The 23708-nt window shown below is 41.9% G+C and overlaps 1 protein-coding gene across 3 annotated transcripts in view; it reads left to right on the forward strand.

Annotated features, from left to right (window-relative positions):
- Positions 1-23708, forward strand: part of Armh3 (armadillo like helical domain containing 3) — a 260564-nt gene that overhangs the window by 34880 nt on the left and 201976 nt on the right. For 2 of the 3 annotated variants that reach the window (XM_045136186.1, XM_045136180.1), the window contains exons 3-8: positions 5390-5446; positions 5560-5706; positions 8151-8258; positions 11437-11529; positions 15266-15340; positions 15878-15964. In XM_045136186.1, the coding sequence (XP_044992121.1) occupies positions 5390-5446; positions 5560-5706; positions 8151-8258; positions 11437-11529; positions 15266-15340; positions 15878-15964 (567 nt within the window). The remainder of the gene's footprint in view (positions 1-5389; positions 5447-5559; positions 5707-8150; positions 8259-11436; positions 11530-15265; positions 15341-15877; positions 15965-23708) is intronic. The other variant, XM_045136191.1, reaches the window with a different exon arrangement.

Below are 23708 nucleotides of genomic sequence, written 5' to 3' on the forward strand. Positions count from 1 at the left end.
CTGACCTGGAATTTACTCTGTTCTCCTGGTTGCCTAGAACTCATGGTGATTCTCCTATCTCTGCCTCCTGAGTGCTGGGATTAAAGGCGTGTACCACCATGTCCAGCTTGAGTTTATTTATTTATTTAAAATATTTTATTTTTATTTATTTATTTGACAGAGAAAGAGGGAAAGAGAGAGAGAGAGAGAGGGAGGATGGGCGCACCAGGGCCTCCAGCCACTGCAAATGAACTCCCGACACATGTGCCTCCTTGTGCATATGGCCAGTGTGGGTCCTGGGGAATTGGATCTGGGTCCTTTGGCTTTTCAGGCAAACACCTTAACCACTAAACCATCCCTGCAGCCCAAATTTATTTATTTTTATTGACAACATCCATGATTGTAAACAATATCCCATGGTAATTCCTCCCTCCACACTTTCCCCTTTAAAACTCTACTCTCCATCATATCCCCTCCCTCTCTCAGTCAGCCTCTCTTTTATTTTAACGATATTTTTCCCCTATTATGATGGTCTTGTGTGGGTAGTATCAGACACTATGAAGTTATGGATATCCAGGTCATTTTGTGTCTGGAGGAGGACATTGTAAGTAGTCCTATCCTTCCTCTGGCTCTTACATTCTTTCCGCCACCTCTTCCGCAATGAGCACTAAGCCTTGGAAAGTGTGATAGAGATATTTCAGTACTGAGAACTCCTCTGTCACTTCTTAGCACCATGGTGCCTTCTGAGTCATCTAAGGTCACTGCCATCTGAAAAGAGAAGCTTTTCTAACCAAAAGTGAGAGTAGCATTAATATATGAGCATGAACGTTAAGAGAAGTAGTTACTGGGCAATTTGGTGAGCATAGTATATACATTTAGCCAGACAGCAGCAGACATTATACCTCTAGGGCTCATGACTACCCCTTTTGTAGGTTTTCAATATCAGGGATGTATTCCCCCCATGGGACGGGCTTCCCCATAACAGACATGCCACTATTGCACCCACTGGCTCACTTGGCCTGGCTGGCCAAATATAAGGCTTGCAGTGTTCACTGTTGAGTAGCTTCACTGGTGATTTCTTTGTCTCCCATTGAACTGCATGCAGAATGGCTTCTTCCAGTTTTCTGTCAGCTGGACTACATGGAGAAGGTTATCAGCTCAGTTCCAGCAGGATTTCTCAGTGGCCTTGCAGCCCAAGTATGTGGAGTCTTCAGCAATAGGTTCTTACCATCTATTCCTGGTGGGAAACCAAGGGCCTCAGCAATGGCCTGTAATGTTTGGAGGGCATCAGGGGCCTCCTTGGCCAACAACTCACTGGAAGGTATCCCATCGTTGGCACTGAAAAATTTCTAGTAACAATCTATGGCTCCTGTGTGTTCCATTGTCCAAAAAAGTAGCATTCTATATGTCTTATTTATATCCTTTTAGATTTTGATTAGTCCTCCTTCCACCTTTCCTTTACTCAATCTCTTCCCCTGACCTCACTTAGGCCTTTTCACCCCCATTAATCTTGTACTTAGATATATACAATACTATCAATACCATATTTTTTTGTTTAGTTTTCTGTTATTTATTTATTTGAGGAGGGGGGAGAGAGGGAGATAGAGAATGGGCACATCAGGGCCTCCAGCCACTGTAAATGAACTCCAGTTGCATGTGCCCCCTTGTGCATCTGGCTTACATGGGTCCTGGGGAATAGAATCTGTGTCCTTTGGCTTTGCCAGCAAATATCTTAACTGCTAAGCCATCCCTCTGGCCCACTACTATTTATTTATTTATGAATGAGAGAGGGAGAGGGAGAAAGAAGCATAGAGAGGGAGAGAGAGAGAGAGAGAATGGGCATGCCAGGGCCTCCAGCCACTGCAAATGAACTGCAGACGCATACACTCCCTTGTGCATCTGGCTTACATGGGGCCTGGGGAATTGAACTGAGGTCCTTTGGCTTTGCAGGCAAACGCCTTAACTGCCAAGCCATCCCCCACATTTTTTTAAAAAAAGAAAAAGAATTCTGGGACAGAGAAAAAGCTCAGTGTTTAAAGGTGCTTGCTTGCCAAGTCTGATTGCCTGGATTTGATTCCCAAGATCCCAAGTAAGGCAGGATGCATAAAGTGGTACAGGTGTCTGGAGTTCATTTGCAGTGGCATGAGGCCCTAGTGTGCCCATTCTCTCTTTTTCTTTCTCTGTGTTTGTAAATAAATAAAAATATTGCCGGGCATGGTGGTGCACACCTTTAATCCCAGCACTTAGGAGGCAGAGGTAGGAGGGATCACCATGAGTTTGAGGTTACCCTGAGACTACATAGTGAATTCCAGGTCAGCCTCAGCTAGTGCAAGACTCTACCTTAAAAAAACCAAACAACCCCCCAAAACAAAACAACCCCCCAAAAAAGTAAAAATATCCTAATTATTGTGTTGCAGAGATGGCTCAGCAGATAGAGGCACTTGCTTGTAAAACCTGCTAGCTTGGTTCGTTTCCCTAGTACCCACATTAAACCAGATGCACAAAATAGTGCACGCATCTGAAGTTCATTTGCAATGACAAGGGGCCCTGGTGTGCCCATTCTGTCTCTTCTTGAAAATAAGTAATAAATAAAATATTTTTTAAAAATCTGGGGCTGGAGAGATGGCTTAGTACTTAGGGTGCTTCCCTTCAAAGCCAAAGGACCCCGGTTCAAGTCCTCAAGACCCACGTAAGCCAGATACACAAAATGGTGTATGTGTCTGGAGGCCCTGATACACTCATTCTCTCCCTGTGCCTCGTTCTATCTCCCTTTCTCTCAAATAAATAAATAAATAAAATCCAAGCTGGGTGTGGTAGCACACACCTTTAATACCTGCCCTTGGGAGGCAGAGGTCAGAGGATCACTGCGTTCAAGGCTACCTTGAGACTACATAATGAATTCCAGTTCAGCCTGAGCTAGAGTGAGACCCTACCTTGAAAAAAAAAATTCAGCCAGGTAAGGTAGCACAGCTTTTAATCCCATCAATTGAGAGGCAGAGGTAGGAGCGTCATGGTGATTGTGAGGCCAGCCTGGTACTACAGAGTAAGTACCAGGTCATCCTGAGCTAGAGCGAGATCCTACCTAGAAAAACCTAATAACAACAACAACAAAATCCTAATTTGAGCCAGACATGGTGGCGCACGCCTTTAATCCCAGCACTCAGGAGGCAGAGGTAGGAGGATTAACGTGAGTTCAAGACCATCCTTAGACTACATAGTGAATTCCAGGACAGTCTGGGCTAGAGGGAAACCCTACCTTGAAAAACAAAAAACAACAACAACAAAAATCCTGTTGGAACGTGTTCCTAGTAAATAGATACGTTCTTTTTTCTACCCCCCCCCTCTTTCTTATTGAGGCCAGACTGACCTGGAATTCACTGTGGTCCTTCTGCTTCTGTCGTTTGAGTTGTTGAGATTATAGCCATGTGCCACCAAGTACAGTTTAGAAACAGAATTTAACATGTAGAAATTAATTAGCATAGAATTGCACTGGTCACTATAAGAGGCTATACAGAGAAACTAAATAGGTGGTAGGACCCTATTAGGACTCTAGCCCAGGTTACCCTTGAACTTGCTGTGTAGTTGAGGACTACCTTGAGCTTCTTACCTTCTTGCCTCTACCTCCCGTGTGTTGGGATTACAGGCTTGTGCCACCACACCTGTTTGGTTTCTACTGTGCTAGGTATTGGACCCAGGGCCTGGTGCTTCTCTAGCATGCCACTCTACCAACTGAGCTACTTCCTCAGCCACAGGACTCTTTTTATGTTCCAGGTAGGGTATCAGGCTGACCTGGAACTTACTCTGTACCTCAAGCTGGCCTCAAACCATGGTAATTCTACCTCAACCTCAAATGCTGGGTTAAAGTTATATACTACCACATCTGGCCTTCAAAAAAATTATTTTTTCTAGGTAGGGTCTCACTGTAGTCCAGGTGGACCTGGAATTCACTATGTAGTCTTAGGGTGACCTCAAACTCACAGTGATATTCCTACCTCTGCCTCTCAGGTGCGGGGCTTAAAGTTGTGCACCACCATGCCCAACTTTAATTTTTTTTTAAAATATTTATTTGCAAGCAGGGAGAGAAAGATTGCACACACCAAGGCCTCCAAGACACTGAAAATGAACTCTAGATGCATGCACTACCTTGTGTGCATGTGTGACCTTGTGCACTTGCTTCACCTTGTGTGTCTGGCTTATGTGGGATCTGGAGAGTTGGATATAAGTCCTTAGGCTTTGCAGGCAAGCACCTTAACCATGAAGCCATCCCTCCAACCTGAGTAGTTTTTTTTTTTTAACATTTTATTTATTTATTTGAGAGAGTGTGTGAGAGAGAAATAGGCAGATAGAAAGAAAATGGGCGCACCAGGGCCTCCAGCCACTGCAAATAAACTCCAGATGCATGGGCTATCTTTTGCATCTGGCTTGCGTGGGGCCTGGAAAATTGAACCTGGGTCCTCTGGCTTTGCAGGCAAGTGCCTTAACCATTAAGTCATCTCTCCAGCCACCCCCCCATTTTTTTTTTTTTTTTTTTGAGGTAGAGTCTCAATCTAGCTCCTGTTGGCCTGGAATTCACTATGTAGTCTCAGGTTGGCCTTGAACTCACAGCAGTCCTCCTATCTCTGCCTCCTAAGTGCTGAGATTAAAGGTATGTGTCACCATGCCTGGCTCCCAAAAGCCTATTTTTATGCAGTGGTTAAAGGGTCTTGCTTGCAAGACTTCACTAGAACCTATGTAAAGTCAGATGGAGAAAGTGATACATGCTTCTGGAGTTTTTTTGCAGCAGTAAGAGAGGCCCTGGCATGTCTCCCCCTACAAGTATAAATAAATAAATAAATGAATGAATAAATAAATAAATGTTTTTCAGGCGTGGTGGCGCATGCCTTTAATTCCAGCACTTGGGAGGTAGATGTAGGAGGATTGCTGTGAGTTCAAGGCCAGCCTGAGACTACATAGTCAATTCCAGGTCTGCCTGGACTGCAGCAAGACCCTACCTAAAAGAATTTTTGCTCTTTTTGTATCTGTCTCTCAAACAAATAAAGATACTTAAACAAAAGTATTTTTCTAAATATTTTTGTTCATTATTTATTTATTTATTTGAGAGCGACAGACACAGAGAGAAAGACAGATAGAGGGAGAGAGAGAGAATGGGCGCACCAGGGCTTCCAGCCACTGCAAACGAACTCCAGACTCGTGCGCCCCCTTGTGCATCTGGCTAATGTGGGACCTGGGGAACCGAGCCTTGAACCGGGGTCCTTAGGCTTCACAGGTGAGCACTTAACTGCTAAGCCATCTCTCCAGCCCAAAAGTATTTTTCTATTCTCTGTTATCTTCTTTAGGATGAGAAAACATTTCAAGGTAGTTTTGTTTGAGTAAGCTAGAAAAGTTGAACATGTTTATCTTCTGATTTCAGACAGAGGACCCCAGTAAGTGCAGTCCTCGGTTTTGGGAGGAGCTTTTCCTTATGAAGGTAAGAATGGGTGGCATATGTGGGTTTTTCTTATAACTGAGCTTATGCTAGGTTCTGAGCCTAAAAAGTACCACACTAAAAATATGCCCAGGTCCTTATTCTTTCTTTTGCAGGTGAATTTAGAGTACCTGGAAGGCAAGCTAGAATCTCTTGATGGTGAGGAGTTAATGAAGATCAAGGACAATATTAATTGCTTATTTCAACACTGCATCCAGGCTCTGGGAGAAGAGCATCCAATTCGAGTAGTCAATGCATTGCAGGTATAGGCTGGGAGACTGGGGAAGTGTTGTTTAAAAGAAGAAAGGAATTGTAACCTACCTGTTAGAACCTAGGATTGCCCTTGGGTGTGAGGTTTTGGTTTGCTCAGACTTTAATTTATTTATTTATTCTTGGTTTTTCAAGGTAGGGTTTTGCTCTAGTCCAGCCTGATCTAGAATTCGCTACGTAGTCTGAGGCTGGCCATGACCATGTCATAGAAATCCTCTTACCTCTGTCTCCCAAGTGCTAGGATTCAAGGCCTCCACCACCATACTCAGCTAGTCAGTCTTTTTGCCTTCCTGTTTCTTTCCCTCCCTTCCTCCCTCTCTCCCTCCCCTCTCTCTTTCCTTTTTGAGACAAAGTCTCCTCGATAGCTTAGAACTTACTGTATAGACCAGGTTAGTCTTGAACTTGTAGCAGTACTTTGCCTTTGCCTCCTGAGTGCTATATTTATTCATTCATTTTTTTTCTTTGAGATAGAGAAATAGGCGTGAAGAGAAAGAGAGAGAGAGAGAGAGAGAGAGAGAGAGAGAGAGAGAGAGAGAGAGAGAGAGAGAAAGTGCCTGCGCGCACGTCAGGGCCTTTAGCCACTGCAAACAAACTCTAGACACATGCACCACCTTGTGCATCTGGCTTATATGGGTCCTGGGGAATCGAACCGAGGTCATTTGGCTCTGCAGGCAAGCTCCTTAACCACTAAACCATCTCTCAGCCCCTCGTCTTTTTTTTTTCTTCAAGGTAGGATCTCACTCTAGCTCAGGCTGACCTGGAATTCACTATGTAGTTTCAGGATGTCCTGGAACTCATGGAGATCCTCCTACCTCTGCCTCCTGAGTGCTAGGATTAAAGGTGTGCCACCATGCCTGACCTTGTTTGTTTTTTTGAGGTACGGTCTCACTCTAGCCCAAGCTGACCTGGTTTTTGCTATGTAGTCTCAGGGTGGTCTTGAACTTATAGCCATCCTTCTATGTCTTCCTTCCAAGTGCTGGAAATTAAAGGTGTGCACCACCATGTCTTGCTTTTATTTATTTATTTATTTGTGTTTATTTTTATTTATTTATTTGAGAGTGACAGAGAGGGAGAGGGAGAGGGAGAGAATGGGCACACCAGGGCCTCCAGCCACTGCAAATGAACTCCAGATGCGTATGCCCCCTTGTGCATTTGGCTAATGTGGGTCCTGGGAAATTGAGCCTCGAACTGGGGTCCTTAGGCTTCATAGGCAAGCACTTAACTGCTAAGCTCTCTCTCCAGTCCTATTTATTTATTTTTATGTGAGACAGTGAGTGTGAGAGAGAATTGGTGTGCCAGGGCCTCTAGCCACTGTAATTGAATTCCACACATGTGCGCCACCTTGTGTGCATGTGTGACCTTGCACGCTTATGTTACTTTGTGTGTCTGGCTTATATGGGACCTGGAGAGTTGAACATGGGTCCTTGGGCTTCACAGACAAGTGCCTTAACTGCTAAGGCATCTTTCCAGCCCCTGGCTTGTAGTTTTAAGCTTTGAATATCATCTTTTAGTCCTTTCTTGCAGTGTAATTTTCAAATAGAATGAGCCAGGTGTGGTGGTGCATATTTTAATCCCAGCACTTGAGAGCCAGAGCTAGGAGGCTCACTATGAGTTTGAGGACACCCTGAGATGACATAGTGAATTCCAGGTCAGTCTGGGCTACAGTCAGACCAAAGAGGATGACCAAAAAACCGTAAGAAAGGAGGATGAGGAACAACAAACAGCCAGGCGTGGTGTGCATGCTTTTAACTCAGGAGGCAGAGGTTGGAGGATCACCAGGAGTTCCAGGGTAACCTGGGACTGCAGAGTAAATTCCAGGTCAGCCTGGGCTAGACTGATACTGTACCTTAAGAAAAAAAAAACACCTCAAAATAACAAAGAGAAACAGCAAACACCTCCAAAAGAGGATATCAATGTCTTAGTTACTATTTTCTCCCCCACATTTTTTTTTTTTTTGAGTCAGGGATCTTAAGTAGCACAGGCTGGCTTCAGACTCACTGTGTAGCCTAGGATGACCTTGAACTTCTGCTCCTCCAGCTTCTCCATCCTGAGTGCTAGGATTATAGATGTGCTGCTGTTTTTCTTTTAATTTTTGGATTTTGTACATGTTAACACTTACTATGCATTGGAGATCAATTGAAAGTCATCTTTGTCAGGAGGAGGTTCTGAAGTTCCAATGTGAGGGTACAAATTTAGTGCACTCTTTGCTTTGAGACTTCCTCTTAGGAAGTATTATTTTATTTTGTTATTTTTTATTTTAGAGAGAGTGAGGGGGAGAGGGAGAGAGACAGAGGGTGAGAAAGAGATAGTTGGTGTGCCAGGGCCTCAGCCACACTCTGTGTGTCTGGCTTTATGTGGGAATGAGGAAATTGAACTTGGGCCAGCAGGTGTTGCAAACAAGCACCCTTAACTGTTGAACCATTTGTCATCTCTGCAGACCTTGTGTGCACTTATTCGAGGAGTTCACCAAAAGAATAAGTCTACCTCTGGATTTGATATTATCAACATGCTGATGGGCTTTGACAAAGCGGAGCTCTGCATGAAGGTGAGGCCTAAGTTGCAGATATGGCTCTGAGTGTTCCTGATAGCTCTTCATGAATGCCATCTACAGACAGATGGGCTAGATTTGAATTCAGATAGATGTAGATAATTGAATTTGACCTTGCATAATAAAAAATATATATAAAATATTTTTTTCCGTGGGGGGAAAAAAGGTTTACTTTGGCTTACAGATTTGAGGGGAAGCTTCATGATGGCAGGGACAGTGATGGCATGAGCAGAGGTGGACATCACCCCCTGGCCAACATAAGGTGGACAACAGCAACAGGAGAGTGTGCCAAACACTGGCAAGGGGACACTGGCTATAATGCCTCCAACAGTACACTGCTTCCAGGAGGCATTAATTCCCAAATCTCTATCAGCTGGGAAACTAGTATTCAGAACACCTAAGTTTATGGGGGACACCTGAATCAGACATTCTGCTCTTGGTCCCCATAAGCTGAACCATATGGGATATAAAATGCAATGTATTCATCCAACTTTAAAAATCCCCATAGTTTTTTATCAATCCCAGTGATAATCCAACAACCCCATAATGTAAGGTCTTGTAACTGAGCCATAATACCAACCCTTCCCCGCAAACCCATAATGGTACAGAATAAATATGGACACTACAAAAGGTAGCACTGGGCGTGGCAAAAAAATACTCAACCAATACAAAATTAAAAACAACCAGGGCAAACATCCAACTCTATAGCTCCAAGTCCAACAACTCTAGTCAATAACAAACCCCCAAGTCTGATAATTCTAACTGGCAACAAGTCTCTGGAGTTTCAATTCCGCCCCTCCAGCTAGGCTACTCAGCATTGGATATTTTTTAAAATTATTTTTATTTATTTGCATGTATATGTGTGTGCATGGGCATGCCAGGGTCTCTGCAAATGAATGTCAGGTGCTTGTGCCACTTTTTGCATCTGGCTGGCTTTATGTGGGTGCTAGGGAATCAAACATGGGCCAGCAGGCTTTGCAAGCAAGCATCTTAACCAATCTCTCCAGCCCCATCATTTCTAAATTTAAATATAAGATAGTTTACAGAATAACTGTGTGTATATGTGTGTACACAAACACATATTTACTTATTTTTTGGAGTCAAGCTAAGGTGTTCTGCATTGTAGGCAAGTAGTTACTTTACTGCTGAAAATTTTTGTTTATTTGAGACAGGGTCTCATGTAGCCTAGGCTAGATTTGAACTCACTATGTAGATGAGAGTGATGTTGAACTCCTGATCCTCCTAGCTTCTACTCTGAAGTATTGAGATTATAGGTATGGTGGCACATGCCTCCACATAGAAGTTCTTTTTCATTTTCTTTCTTTTTTTAAAAAAATATTTTATATCCCAGCACATGGGAGGCAGAGGTAGAAGGATCACTGTGAGTTCGAGGTCATCCTGAGACTACATAGTTAATTCCAGGTCAGCCTGGACCAGAGTGAGACCCTATCTTGATAAACCAAAACAATAAAAAAATAAATAAAATAAATAAAAATAAAATTATGTACTTACTTGAGAGAGAGAAAGGGGCAAATAGAAAGAGAGAGAGAGAATGCTCCAGGGCCTCCAGCCACTGCAGATGAACTCCAGATGCATACACCACCTTGTGCATCTGGCTCATGTGGGTACTGGGGAATTAAACCTGGGTCCTTCAGCTTTGTAGGCAAGCACCTTAACCACTAAGCCATCTCTCCAACCCTTGATATCTTTTTTAAACTTTGTTTTCTAATATTTTATATTTTATTTATTTATTTGAGAGATACATTATATATATGTGTATGTGTATGTGTGTTTGTATATGTGTGTGTGTATGTGTATGTGTATATATATGGAGAGAGAAAGAAGAGAATGGTCACACCAGGGATCTTGACACTGCAAACAAACTCCAGATTTATATGCTTCTTTGTGCATTTGGCTTTATGGGTACTGGGGAATTAGGCCATCAGGTTTTGCAAACAAGTACCTGTAACTCTTGAGTCCTTTTTTTTCTTTCCGGTTTGTCAAGGTAGGGTTTCACTCTAGTCAGGCTGACTATGTATTTACTATGTAGTCTCAGGATGGCCTCAAACTCCTGGTGATCCTTTACCTCTGCCTCCCAAGTGCTGGGATTAAAGGTGTGTGCTACCATGCCCGGCTTCCAGTCTGTTTTTATTTATTTATTTATTTTTTTCTCAAATTTTTATTAAAATTTTCCATGTTATTAATTTTTAAAAAATTTTTGTGTATTTTTATTTATGTGAGAGCACCAGAGAGAAAGAGAGAGAGAGAGAGAGAGAGAGAGAGAGAGAGAGAGAATGGGCACACCAGGGCCTAAAGCCACTGCAAATGAATGCAGATGTGTGCACACCCTTGTGCATCTGGCTAACGTGGCTCCTGGGGAATCTGGGGTCCTTAGGCATCACAGGCAAGCATTTAACTGCTAAGCCATCTCTCTAGCCCCCAGTCTGTTTTTAAACTTTGTATTGACAGCTTCCATAAATATAGACAATGAACCATGGTAATTCCCTCCTACCACCACCATTTTTTTTTTTTTTTTTGAGGTAGGGACTCACTCTAGTCCAGGTTGACCTAGAACTTACTATATAGTGTCAGGGTGGCCTAGAACTCATGGCTGTCCTCCTACCTCTGCTTCCTGAGTGCTGGGATTAAAGGCATGTGCCACCACGCCAGGCTGAACTCATTTTTTTAAACTATTTAATTTCCATATATGTGTATGGGTATGCCAGGGTCTTTTGCTGCCTCACATGCATGCCTGTCTGGCTTTATGTGAGTAGCTTGTGAATTGAATTTTGCAAGCATACATATTTAGCTGCTGAGACATCTCTCAAGCCTCAACTTTTTTATTTATTTATTTTTTCTGAGGTAGGGTTTTACTCTAGCCCAGGCTGACCTGGAATTTACTATGTAGTCTCAGTGTGGCCTAGAACTCAGGGTGGTCCTCCACTTCTGCCTCTGGAGTGTTGGGATTTGGGGTGTGTACCACCATGCCTGGCCCAAGCCTCAACTTGGAAGCCATCTTTTTCTTTGGTCCTGGTAGGTCTGGACTAGGGAAATGATATGGTTGCTTCATTGTGGGTTATTCATATTGTCCTGTGTAACATAATGCAGAGTTGGTTAAGGCTGGGGTATAAATGTTGTTTGGTATGCTTTAATATTTAGTGGTTCTCTTTCTCAGAACTTAATGGAGAGTTTGGACTCACTGCTTTGTGCTGAAGGCTCTGAAAGCCTGAAGAGTTTATGTCTGAAACTTCTTCTTTGCTTGGTGACCGTAAGTGATCTGTCTATATGCTTGTCAATTGTATTAATTGCAGCAAGCTTACTAGAGTGCTTGCTCCCAATGTTGAAAAGTAAAAGACAAAAATTCTGCACCGGGTTATTACATCATTTCTTTGTGTCTGAATATATAGACAGAAGTTAGTTACATGGCTTTTGCTTCTTGGAAATTATTCTTGGAACAGATGCTGACATTGTTAGCCTATATGCTAGATGATACTGAATTCTGCAGAAGGACATTCTAGGCGAACTCTGAACAGTCACATTTGTCTTTTTCATCATGTTTCATATGGAAATGGTTCTTAGGTTTCTGAATAATTTTGTTTGCTCTAGCCTTTTTTTAAAAAAATTTTTATTAACATTTTCCATGATTATAAAATATATCCCATGGTAATTCCCTCCCTCCCCACCCCCACACTTTCCCATTTGAAAGTCCATTCTCCATCATATTACCTCCCCATTACAATCATTGTAATTACATATATACAATATCAACCTATTAAGTATCCTCCTCCCTTCCTTTCTCTACCCTTGATGTCTCCTTTTTACCTTACTGGCTTCTGCTACCAAGTATTTTCATTCTCACGCAGAAGCCCAATCATCTGTAGCTAGGATCCACATATGAGAGAGAACATGTGGTGCTTGGCTTTTTGGGCCTGGGTTACCTCACTTAGTATAATACTTTCCAGGTCCATCCATTTTTCTGCAAATTTCATAACTTCATTTTTCTTTACTGCTGAGTAGAACTCCATTGTATAAATGTGCCACATCTTCATTATCCACTCATCTGTTGAGGGACATCTAGGCTGGTTCCATTTCCCAGCTATTATAAATTGAGCAGCAATAAACATGGTTGAGCATGTACTTCTAAGGAAATGAGATGAGTCCTTTGGATATATGCCTAGGAGTGCTATAGCTGGGTCATATGGTAGATCAATCTTTAGCTGTTTTAGAAACCTCCACACTGTTTTCCACAATGGCTGGATCAGATTGCATTCCCACCAGCAGTGTAGAAGGGTTCCTTTTTTTCCACATCCCCGCCAACATTTATGATCATTTGTTTTCATGATGGCGGCCAGTCTGACAGGAGTGAGATGGAATCTCAATGTAGTTTTAATCTGCATTTCCCTGATGACTAGTGACGTAGGACATTTTTTTAGATGCTTATATGCCATACGTATTTCTTCCTTTGAGAATGCTCTATTTAGCTCCATAGCCCATTTTTTGATTGGCTTGTTTGATTCCTTATTATTTAACTTTTTGAGTTCTTTGTATATCCTAGATATTAATCCTCTATCAGATATATAGCTGGCGAAGCTCTAGCCTTTTTTTTTTAATGCAGATATCTTTTTTCAAAATTTTATTTGAGAGAGTGAGAGAGGGAAAGAGGCAGAGAGAGAGAGAGAGAGAGAGAGAGAGAGAGAGAATGGGTGCACCAAGACCTCTAGCCACTGCAAATGAACTCCAGATGTATGTGCCACCTTGTGCATCTGGCTGGTTCCTGGGGAATTGAACCAAGGCCCTTTGGCTTTGCCGGCAAACGCCTTAACTGCTAAGCCATCTCTCCAGCCCTTTTCTAGCTTTGATGGTATACTTGGCAGCTCCCTGTGTTTCCTACCGGAAGGAGGGTGTGGTCAATTCACATTGTTCTTTTCTCCTCCACCTCTTGAAGACTTATATTTATGAATGGATTCGTGTGTATTTGAGGAATGAAATCTCAGAAAGTGTTATATAAATGTGAGGGCAGGAGAGAAAGAATAAGAAGTTCAAAATTTTAGGAAATTTTTTTGTTGTTACATTATTATTATTATTATTATTATTTATTTGTTTTGTGAGGTAGAGTGTCAAGTAGCTCTGGCTGGCCCCACTTCACTACGTAGCTGTAGATGCCCTTGAACTTCTGATCCTTCTCCCTCCATGTCCCATGTACTGGGATTGCACATGCGCCACCACGCCTAGCTAATTTTTTTTTTTTTTTTAGGTAGGGTTTCACTCTAGCCCAGGCTGACCTGGAATTCACTATGAAGTCTCAGGGTGGCCTTGAATTCCTTCCTCTGCCTCCCAAGTGCTGGGATTAAAGGCGTGTGCCACCATGCTTGGCTTTAGTTTTTTGTTTTTTTTTAATTTTTATTAACATTTTCCATGATTATAAAATATATCCCATGGTAATTCCCTCCCTCCCCACCCCCACACTTTCCCATTTGAAATTCCATTCTCCATCATATTACCTCCCCATTACAATCATTGTAATTACATATATACAATATCAACCAGTTTTTTTTTAATTTTTTTTTTAATTTTTATTGACATTTTCCATGATTATAAAATATATCCCATGGTAATTCCCTCCCTCCCCACCCCCACACTTTCCCATTTGAAATTCCATTCTCCATCATATTACCTCCCCATTACAATCATTGTAATTACATATATACAATATCAACCAGTTTTTTTTAATTTTTTTATAACTTTATTTTTATTTATTTATTTGAGAGAGAGAAAGAGGCAGAGAGAGGGAAAGAGAGAATGGGTATTCCAGGGCTTCCAGCCACTGCAAATGAACTCCAGACACATGTGCCCCATTGTGCATCTGGCCTACATGGGTCCTGGGGAATTGAACTGAGGTCCTTTGGCTTTACAGGCAAACGCCTTAACCGCTAAGCCATCTTTCTAGCCCCTCCAGGTAGTTTTTTTTTTTAAACCTATCATATATCTGTTTGTCTATCACCCATCCATCCATTTATTTATTTATGAGAGAAAGAAAGGCAGAGAGAAAGGGGTGAGTGTGCTATGGTCTTTAGCCACCACAAACGAACTCCAGGTGTATACACCACCTTGTGCACCTGGCTTACGTGGATATTGGGGAATTAAGCCTGGGTCCTTAGACTTCTCAGGCAAATGCCTTAACTGCTAAGCTATTTCTCCAGTCCTCTTTCTTTCCTTTTCTTTTCTTTCTTTTTTTTTGAGATAAGGTCTCACTATGTAGACTAGCCTGGCCTTGAACTTATGGTATTTCTTCTTCAGTCTCCTGAATCCTATGATGCCATGTGCATGATAAAGTCATGACAGCCCAGTTAAGAGATTTTAATTTGGGCTGGAGAGATGGCTTAGCTGTTAAGGCATTTGCTTGTGAAGCCAAAGGATCCTGGTTCAAGTCTTCAGGACTCACGTTAGCCAGATGCACAAGGAGGCGCACGCATCCAGAGTTCATTTTCAGTGGCTGGAGGCCCTGGCGCGCCCATTCTCTCTCTCCCTCTTTCTCTGTCAAATAAATAAATAAAAATAAAATAAAGATTTTAATTTGCTAATTTGCTACCTTTACAGTGTCTGTCTTTTTAGGCTCTGGTGGCTGTGATTGCCTGTATTAAGTACTAAATATCTGATAGATTGTTTTAACATTTCTGCTCCACTCAGATGCTAGGGTAGGAGATACACATGAAATATCAGAGTGCCACAGTACAAATTGTAAAACTTTTTTTCTCTTCTAAAATGTTTTTATTTTTATTTATTTATTTATTTATTAGAGACAGAGAGAGGGAGTGAGAGAGAGTGAGAATGGGCACGCCAGGGCCTCTAGCCACTGCAAATGAATTCTGGGTGTGTGTGTCACCATGTGCATCTGGCTTGCCTGGGGACCTGGAGACTTGAACCAGGGTCCTTAGGCTTCGCAGGCAAATGCCTTAACTGCTAAACCATCTCTCCAGCCCTAAAAAACCTTTTATTGCATTCAGGTGACAGACAACATCAGCCAGAACACTATCCTGGAATATGTAATGATTAATAGCATATTTGAAGCAATTTTACAGGTAGGTAAACATCCATATAATCTTCCTGTATTTAAAAAAAATGCTTTTATTTATTTGCAAGGAGTGAATGAGAATGGGTATGTTAGAGCCTCTTGCATCTGCAAACAAACTCCACATGCATGTGCCAGTTTGTGCATCTGGCTTCATGTGGATACTAGGGAATCAAACTCAGGTCATCAGGCTTTGCAAGCAAGCACTTGTAGCTACTGAGCGATCTCTCCAGCCCTGACTTTTAATCTCTTATTTATTTATTTATTTTTATTTGAGAGCCACAGAGAGAGAGAGAGAGAGAGAGAGAGAGAGAATGAGCTTGCTACTGCAAACGAACTCCAGAGGCATGTGTCATCTTGTGCATCTGGCTTATGTGGGTCCTGGGGAAGCGAGCCTCGAACCAGGGTCCTTAGGTTTCACAGGCTAAGTCTTCTCTCCAGCCCTTGACATTTTATGTTTTAGATAAACCATCTCTTCAAATTTTCTTGCTCTTCTTTTCCCCAGGTACCAGGACTTAGGACTTAGACATTTTGCTTCTTGTTACAGATACTTTCCCACCCTCCAAGTCGTAGAGAGCATGGATATGATGCTGTTGTCCTCTTGGCTTTGCTGGTAAACTACAGAAAATATGAGGTAGGTAGACATCTTAATGGAAGGTTACCTTCATATATAAATTTCCTGATGGACATGGTGGCTATATGTGGCTACTCTTCAAGAACTTTGCTTAATGTAGAAGACATGTTCTTGGTAAATTGTTTTTTTAATTAAAATTAAAATTTATTTATTTGAGAGAGAAAGGGAAAGTGTGGGTGGTTAGGGCCGCTTGCCAGTGCAGGTGAACTCCAGATGCATGCACCCCGTAATGTATCTGGCTTTATGTGGGAACTGGGGAATCAAACCCAGGCTGTCAGGTTTTATAAGCAAGTGCCTTTAATCCCTGAGCCATCTCTCCAGCCCACCACCTTAAAAATATTTTTTTTTTTAAATTTAAGCCAGGCGAAGTGGTACATGCCTTTAATATTCAGCACTTGGGAGGTTGAGATAGGAGGATTGATGTGAGTTTGTGGCCACTCTGATACTATGTAGCGAATTCCATGTCAGCCTGGGTTAAAGTGAGACCTTACCTTGAAAAACAAACAAGCAAAAAAAAAATAACAAACCAAAAAATTTATTTGTTTATTTGAGAGAGAGAGAATAGGTACACCAGGGTCTCCAGCCACATGTGCCACTTTGTGCATCTGGCTTATTTGGATACTGGAGAATTGTTTTAATTAAAAAAAAAAATTCTGTGGCTAGAGAGTGGCTCAGTGGTTAAGACATCTGCCTGCAAAGCCTAATGACCTGAGTTTGATTCTCTAGTACCCATGTAAAGCCAGATGCACAGAGTGTTGCATGCATATGGAGTTCATTTTCAGCAGTTGGAGGCCCTGGTGTACCCATTCTCTGTCTGTCTCTCTGCTTGCAAATAAATAAATAAATATTTTTTTAAATTTTGAACTGGAGAGATGGCTTAGTGGTTAAGACGCTTGTGAAGTCTAAGGACCCAGGTTCGATTTCCCAGTACGCATGTAAAGCCAGATGTACTAGGTGGCACACGCCCCTCAAGAAGCCCTGACACACCATTCTGCCTGCCCACTTGTTTGTCTTTCTCTCTCTTAAATAAATAAATAAAATTTAATTGAAAAATAAATAATTTTTATTTCTGCCAGGCATAGTGGTGCAGACCTTTAATCTCAGCTCTCAGGAGGCTGATGTAGGAGGATTACTATGAGTTTGAGGCCAGCCTCAAGCAGAGTAAGTTCCAGGTCAGAGTGGGGTAGAATGAAGGTGTACCTTGAAAACAAACCAAAAAATATTTTATTTTTTTCTGTACAGGCACACAGGCCATACATGTGCCACTTTGCATCTGGTTTCATGTAGGTACTGGGGAATTGAACCTGGGTTGGCAGGCTTCATAAGCAAGCACCTTTAATTGCCAAACCATCTCCCCAGGATCCTCTTGAACTACTCATGTAGCCAAGGATAGTCTTGAATTCAGGCCCTCCTACCTCCATCTCTTGAATGCTGGACAATAGGCACTTAATACTATGCCAGTTTTGTGAGGTGCTAAGAATCAAACTCAGAAACTCAAGATAATCCTTCTGCCTCTGCCTCCTGAGTGTTGGGATCATATATAGGCCTGTGCCATCATGTCTGGCTTCACTTAATGACTTTTTTTTTTTAAACCAGGTTCTTACTCTGTAGTCCAAGCTGGCTTCATATGCATGATGGTCATCCTAACTGAGCCTTCCAAGTGCTGGGATAAAAGACACGAGCCACATGACTAGCTGTAGTGGATTTTGTTTTTAGTATGTGCATCTGCTATCTGCATGCAGGATGGGACAACTTGAGTGTCAGTCCTCATCTTCTACCATGTTTGATGCCTGGTCCCCCTTGGTGTTTGCCACTGTGTGTGCCAGGCTAGCAGGATTTTCCTCTAGCCCAGGCTGACCTGGAACTCACTCTGTTGTCCCAAGGTGGCCTTGAACTCATGGTAGTCCTCCTACCTTTGCCTTTGTAGTGCTAGGATTAATGGTGTGTGCCACCATGCCTGGCTTTCCACTCCCTTTTAAAATTATTTATTTATTTTATTTATTTACTTGTTTTGAAGAGAGAGAGGCAGGTAGAGAGAAAATGGGCACACCAGGGGATCTAGCAACTGCAAACGAACTCCAGATGCATGCGCCACCTTGTGCATCTGGTTTACATGGGTACTGGGGAATTGAATCTGGTTCCTTAGGCTTCATAGACAAGCACCATAACTGTCCTAACTTTTATTTTTTTTGTTTTTTTGAGGTAGGGTCTCATTCTAGCCTGGGCTAACATAGGATTCACTATATAGTCTCAGGCCAGCCTCAGACTCACAGTGATCATTCTACCTCTGCCTCCAGAGTGTTGGGATTAAAGGTGTGTGCAACCATACCTGACTAATTTTTTTTTTTCAAGGTAGGGTTTCACTCTAGCCCAGGTTGGCCTTGAACTCACAGCAGTCCTCCTACCTCTGCCTCCCAAGTGCTAAGATTAAATGCCACCACGCCTAGCTTAATTTTTTAACTTATGTCTGTGTATGCCTATTCATATACATGTACATATACATACATACATACATACATACATATGTATAGGCATGCCAAGTTCTCATTGCATTGCAAATAAATTCCCATCTTTTTTAAAAATTTTTTTATTTTTCGAGGTAGGGTCTCACTCTGGTCCAGGCTGACCTGCAATTAACTATGTAGTCACAGGGTGGCCTCAAACTGTCGGCAATCCTCCTACCTCTGCCTCCCAAGTGCTGGGATTAAAGGCGTGTGCCACCACGCCCGGCGCCATCTGTCGCTTATATGGATGGCTAGGGAATTTGGACCAGCAGCCTTTGCAAGGTAGTGCCTTTACATATTGAGCGATTTCCCCATCCCCTCCATTTCCCTTCTGAAAGAAGGCACACTGGGATTTCAGACACACATGCTACCTTGTTCCATTTTACATGGGTCTAGGGACCCAAATTTGTGCAGCAAGCACTTTATTCTCTGAGCCATCTCACCAGCTGCACTTTGTGATTTTGATCTGATTTGTACTTAGACTTTTTTTGGACAGGTTGAAAGTGATGTGTAATACAGTCCAGATCTTACTCTTGTAAGGCCAGATAGGCAAGAAGGAGAGGCTATTGAAAAGGATATTTAAGGAGGGACTGGGATATGAGGAACAATGTTAATATGTTATAAATCCCAAGAGCTGATCACTTGGATTGTCTTGGAAGAACTGATGAATGGGGTGTAGAGCTACTAATAAATATGTAATTTATTGCCAACACCTGTTTTACTGGTAATCTGGAGGGGCTGGCATAGTAGTCATTATGATCTCTGTCGTGTGTAAAAGCCTCTGGGGCCTTATTACAACAGCAAGAAAAATAGCTGAGGAAAAATGCTGAGGATAGTTAAAGAGAGTTGAGTTATATGTGACAGGAATGTGCCATCATCAGTAATGAGTATTTTCAGAACATTTTGGTGAATGCAGGCCATCTGAGGCAATGGCTTTGTGTCTGTAAATGTAAACTGAACCTTGGTGAAGCCCAGTAGGGCTCTCTCAAATGTCAGCATGAAAAATGAGATATAGCCAACTAGCTGGAGAAAATCATATTTCTTGAGTGAGGTATGCATCTTTGTTCTGTCAGAGGCCCTCAGAAAAATTAATATAGCAGGCAAGGGTGAGCCAGTGGCCATAATTTCTCTGGACTTTGCAGCTTTTTATATAAGTCACCAGAAACCGTTAAGGAAGTCTGGTGACAATGGGACAGGAAAATTTTTTACTGGAACTTGAGAAATTCCAGATGAACATTGCAAGTTAAAAGTTAAGCTGTATTTGATGGCATATGTCTTTAATCCTAGCACTCAGGGGAGGCTGAGGTAGGAGGATCGCTGTTTGTTCAAGGTTAGCCTGAGACATAATTCCAGGTCAGCCTGGGCTAGAGCAAGACCCTATCTCTAAAAGCAAAAAAAAACCAAACCAAACCAAAACAAAACAAAAAAAAAAGGTTAAAAGCTAATGAAATTTTGTGCAAATAAAAGTGTGTCTTGGAGAGAAAAATGTGTTCTGGGTATTACCACATTACCACAGTCAGTCCCATAAGCAGTAGGGTAAATTGTAAAACTTTTTTTTTGTTGTTGTTTTTGATTTTTTGAGGTAGGGTCTCCCTTTAGTCCAGACTGACCTGGAATTCACTATTTAGTCTTAGAGCTCAATCCTTCTACCTCTGCCTCCCAAGTGCTGGGATTAAAGGATTATGCCACCCTGTCCAGTGTGAGACAGGGTCTTATGTAGCCCAGGCTGGCCAGGAACTATGTACCTGAGAATAACCTTGGACTCCTGATCATCCTGTTCTTACCTCCGGAGTGCTGGGAGTACAACTGTGTGACCATACCTGGTTTATGTGGTGCTTGGTATCAAACTCAGAAGTTTGTGCCTGCTAGACATGCACCCTACCAACTGAGCTATACCCCCAGCCCCAGTTCTAGGAAGGTATGAAATTATCAGGAAGACTACTTACCTAGCTAAGAACAACAAAGGCAAATACAGTTGGACATAAAGAATGAGGAAACTATGTGGTAAGTGTATAATTCTTCCTCATTTCAAATGATGCAAACTATTTCAGTCAGTTCATGAAAGAGAGAATAGAAATCTTTAGGGAAGAACAATGAAAAATAACAAGTAAAAATTAGATCAAATAAAGGTGAGACTACTAAAAAGTGTTAAAAATAAGGGGCTTTGCCAGGCATGGTGGTGCATATCTTTAATCCCAGCACTCTGGAGGCAGAGGTAGGCAGATTGCTGAGTTCGCACAAAGATAAAGCAGGTGCAAGGTCCCACATGCCCAGTGGCTGAGGCTCTGGTTTGCCAGTTCTTTCTCTCTCTTGCTCATTGTCTCTAAAATTTAAAAAAAAAAAAAAAAAAAAAAAAAAGTAGTTTGCCAAAAAAAAAAAAAAAAAAAAAAGTAGGTTGCTAGCTGGACATGGTGGCACACGCCTTTAATCCCAGGACTTGGGAGGAGGATGGCTGTGAGTTTGAGGCCAGCCTGAGACTACATAGTGAATGCCATGTCAGTTTGGGCTAGAGCAAAACCCTACCTTGAAATTAAAAAAAAAGTTATGTTGCAAGCCTCCTCAGATGCAGTATTTAAATCATATCTGTTGCCTTAAGCCTGATTCTTCCCTTATTTAAAAAATATATTTATTTATGTAGAGATAGTGAGCATAACCTGGAGTTGTGGATTTGTAAAAATTATGTCAAGAAACAATGGCACGCATTTTCTTTTATTATTTTTATTTTAAAGAGAGAGAGAGGAGTAATAGAGAATTGGTGCTCTAGGGCTTCAGCCATTGAAATTGAACTCCAGATGCTTGTGCCACCTAGAGGGTATGTGTGACCTTGTGCTTGCCTCACTTTTATGCATCAGGCTAATGAGGAATCTGGAGAGTAGAACGTGGGTCCTTAGTCTTCGCAGACAAGTGCCTTAACCACTAAGCCATCTCTCCAGCCCTGGCTTGTTTTTTTTTTTTTTTTTCTCTCAAGGTAGGGTCTCACTCTACCCCAGGCTAACCTGGAATTCACTATGCAGTCTCAGGGTAGCCTCGAACTCATGGCAATCCTCCTATCTCTGTCTCCTGAATGCTTGGGATTAAAGGCGTGCTCCACTATGCACAGCTTTGGTTTGCATTTTCCAATGTTGCTGTCAATGTAATGGTATCTCTAGGTCATCCAACTGCTGATATTCTTTTTTTTTTTTTAATCTTTATTTATTTGAGAGAGAGAGAGAGAAAGGCAGAGAGAGGGAGAATGTGCTATTTTTAAGTTAAAAAATGTGTGTGTGTGTGTGTGTGTGTGTGTGTGTGTGGTGTGTATGTGTATGAGTGTATCAGGGTCTCTTACCTAGTGCATCCAGCTTTACATGTGTGCTAACAATTTGAACACAGTCAACATGTTTTGCAAGCAAGCACCTTTAACCACTCTGCCATCTCTTTAGCCCCTGCTGATACTCTTTCCAAGGGGTCTACCTGCCTTGGATCTTGCCTGACAGAATATATAGTATCTGTGGGATTGTGTGTTGTTTGAATGTGTTAAGAGCCTTCCATCTGTTAGAACAAGTAACATGGAAGGTCTGCTACCTCCTTGAGTTGTGTTGTTTAAAACCTTGTAAACATTTGAGCTATTAAGAAGCAAACTTCTCTTTTTCTTTTCTCAGTTGATAAGCAGAAGATGCCCTCAGAAACTTGATTAGATGAGGTCTATGTGGGGGGTTAGCTTTTCAGTTGGGTTTTCAACTTTCTTAGTAATGAGTTTTCTTGGTAGCTGTAAAAACTGTCAGTGTGAGAACTGTTGTTACTTGTCTCCCTTGGGTTAGAATTGGTGCCTGGTCTGTGGGAATACTTTCCTTATATCCTATGGGTGGGATGTTTTTAAGGTGAGCATATCATGGATTCATTCTGCTTGTAGGAAATGGTCCAATTATTTAATGAGTTTAAATATTTGTCTATTCTGTATGCTGTCCAGCTGAGATTGGGTCTGGAAAAACTGAAGTAATCTTACAGTGTTACAAGTGATGGGACAATCTTGAAATCCCAATGTCCTGACCAGATTGTTGTTTGGGTAATAAAACCCTTTTTTTTCAGTTCCCCCTGCAGTGTTATTTGGGTATCAGAGCTCCATAATTGGTCTCTGTGGCTATTAAGCAGCTGCCACTTTCTACCCCCAAGGTGGCTTTGTTTTATGGGTGGGTGAACCAGTACTTGCGTATAGTTTGTGAAATGGTTAGGAAGCCTTTGGGATGAGAATTTAAGTTAGCAACTTATTAATATGTGTCTTATGGGAAAGAAGCTTTGATGTTTTCCAAAAGACAGCTATCCCCGTGGACACAATAGGGTAGGACAGAGTGAGTTGGGTGGAGCATTTCCTTTTCTTAAGAGTGGAAAATAGGAGAAGTAGGGAGACTTAAACCTGAGCTGGAAGAACAAAAGTAGCATTGTGTGTGTATGTGCATTTATGCACACATGTACACTTGACAAATTCCCATGTGAACTGAGAGATTTAGGGCTAGAGAGCTGGCTCAGCAGTTAAAGTGTTTGCCTGAGAGATTTACTGGAAGTGGCTTTCAGCCATCAAGATGCTTTGGGGTTGGATATTGAGAGCATTGGTCTTATGGAAGCTCTTTGTTTTGTTTTATTTAGTTACTTTTTATTTTTTGAGAGAGAGAAAGAATGGGCGCCCCAGGGCCTCCAGCCATTACAAATGAACTCCAGATGCATGTACCACCTTGTGCATCTGTCTTACGTGGGTACTGGGGTATTGAACCTGGTTCCTTAGGCTTTGCAGGCAAATTCCTTAACTGCTAAGCCTTTTCCCCAGCCTATTTTGTTTTATCTTTTGAGGCATGGTTGTATTGTAGTCCAGGCTGACCAGGAATTCACTATGTAGTTTCAGGATGACCTTGAACTCACAGTGATCTGACTCACAAGTGCTGGGATTAAAGGCATGCACCACCATATCTGGCTAGAAGTTTTTTCCCCTTTTTTTCTTAAGATAGATTTATTTATTTATTTATTTATTTATTTATTTATTTATTTATGAGAGTGAGAATGAGAATATGGGTGTTCTAGGGCCTCTAGCCACAGCAAACAAATTTCAGATGCTTGTGCCATCATGTGCATTTGGCCTAAGTGGGTTCTGGGGAATCAAACCTGGGCTCATAGGCTTCACAGGCAAGTGCCTTAACTGCTAAGCCATCTCTCCAGTCCTAGAAGCTTTTTAAAAAATATATTTTATATTTATTTATTTATTTATTTGAGGG

This window comes from Jaculus jaculus, chromosome 1 (genome assembly GCF_020740685.1).
Source record: "Jaculus jaculus isolate mJacJac1 chromosome 1, mJacJac1.mat.Y.cur, whole genome shotgun sequence".
NCBI lineage: Eukaryota > Metazoa > Chordata > Mammalia > Rodentia > Dipodidae > Jaculus > Jaculus jaculus.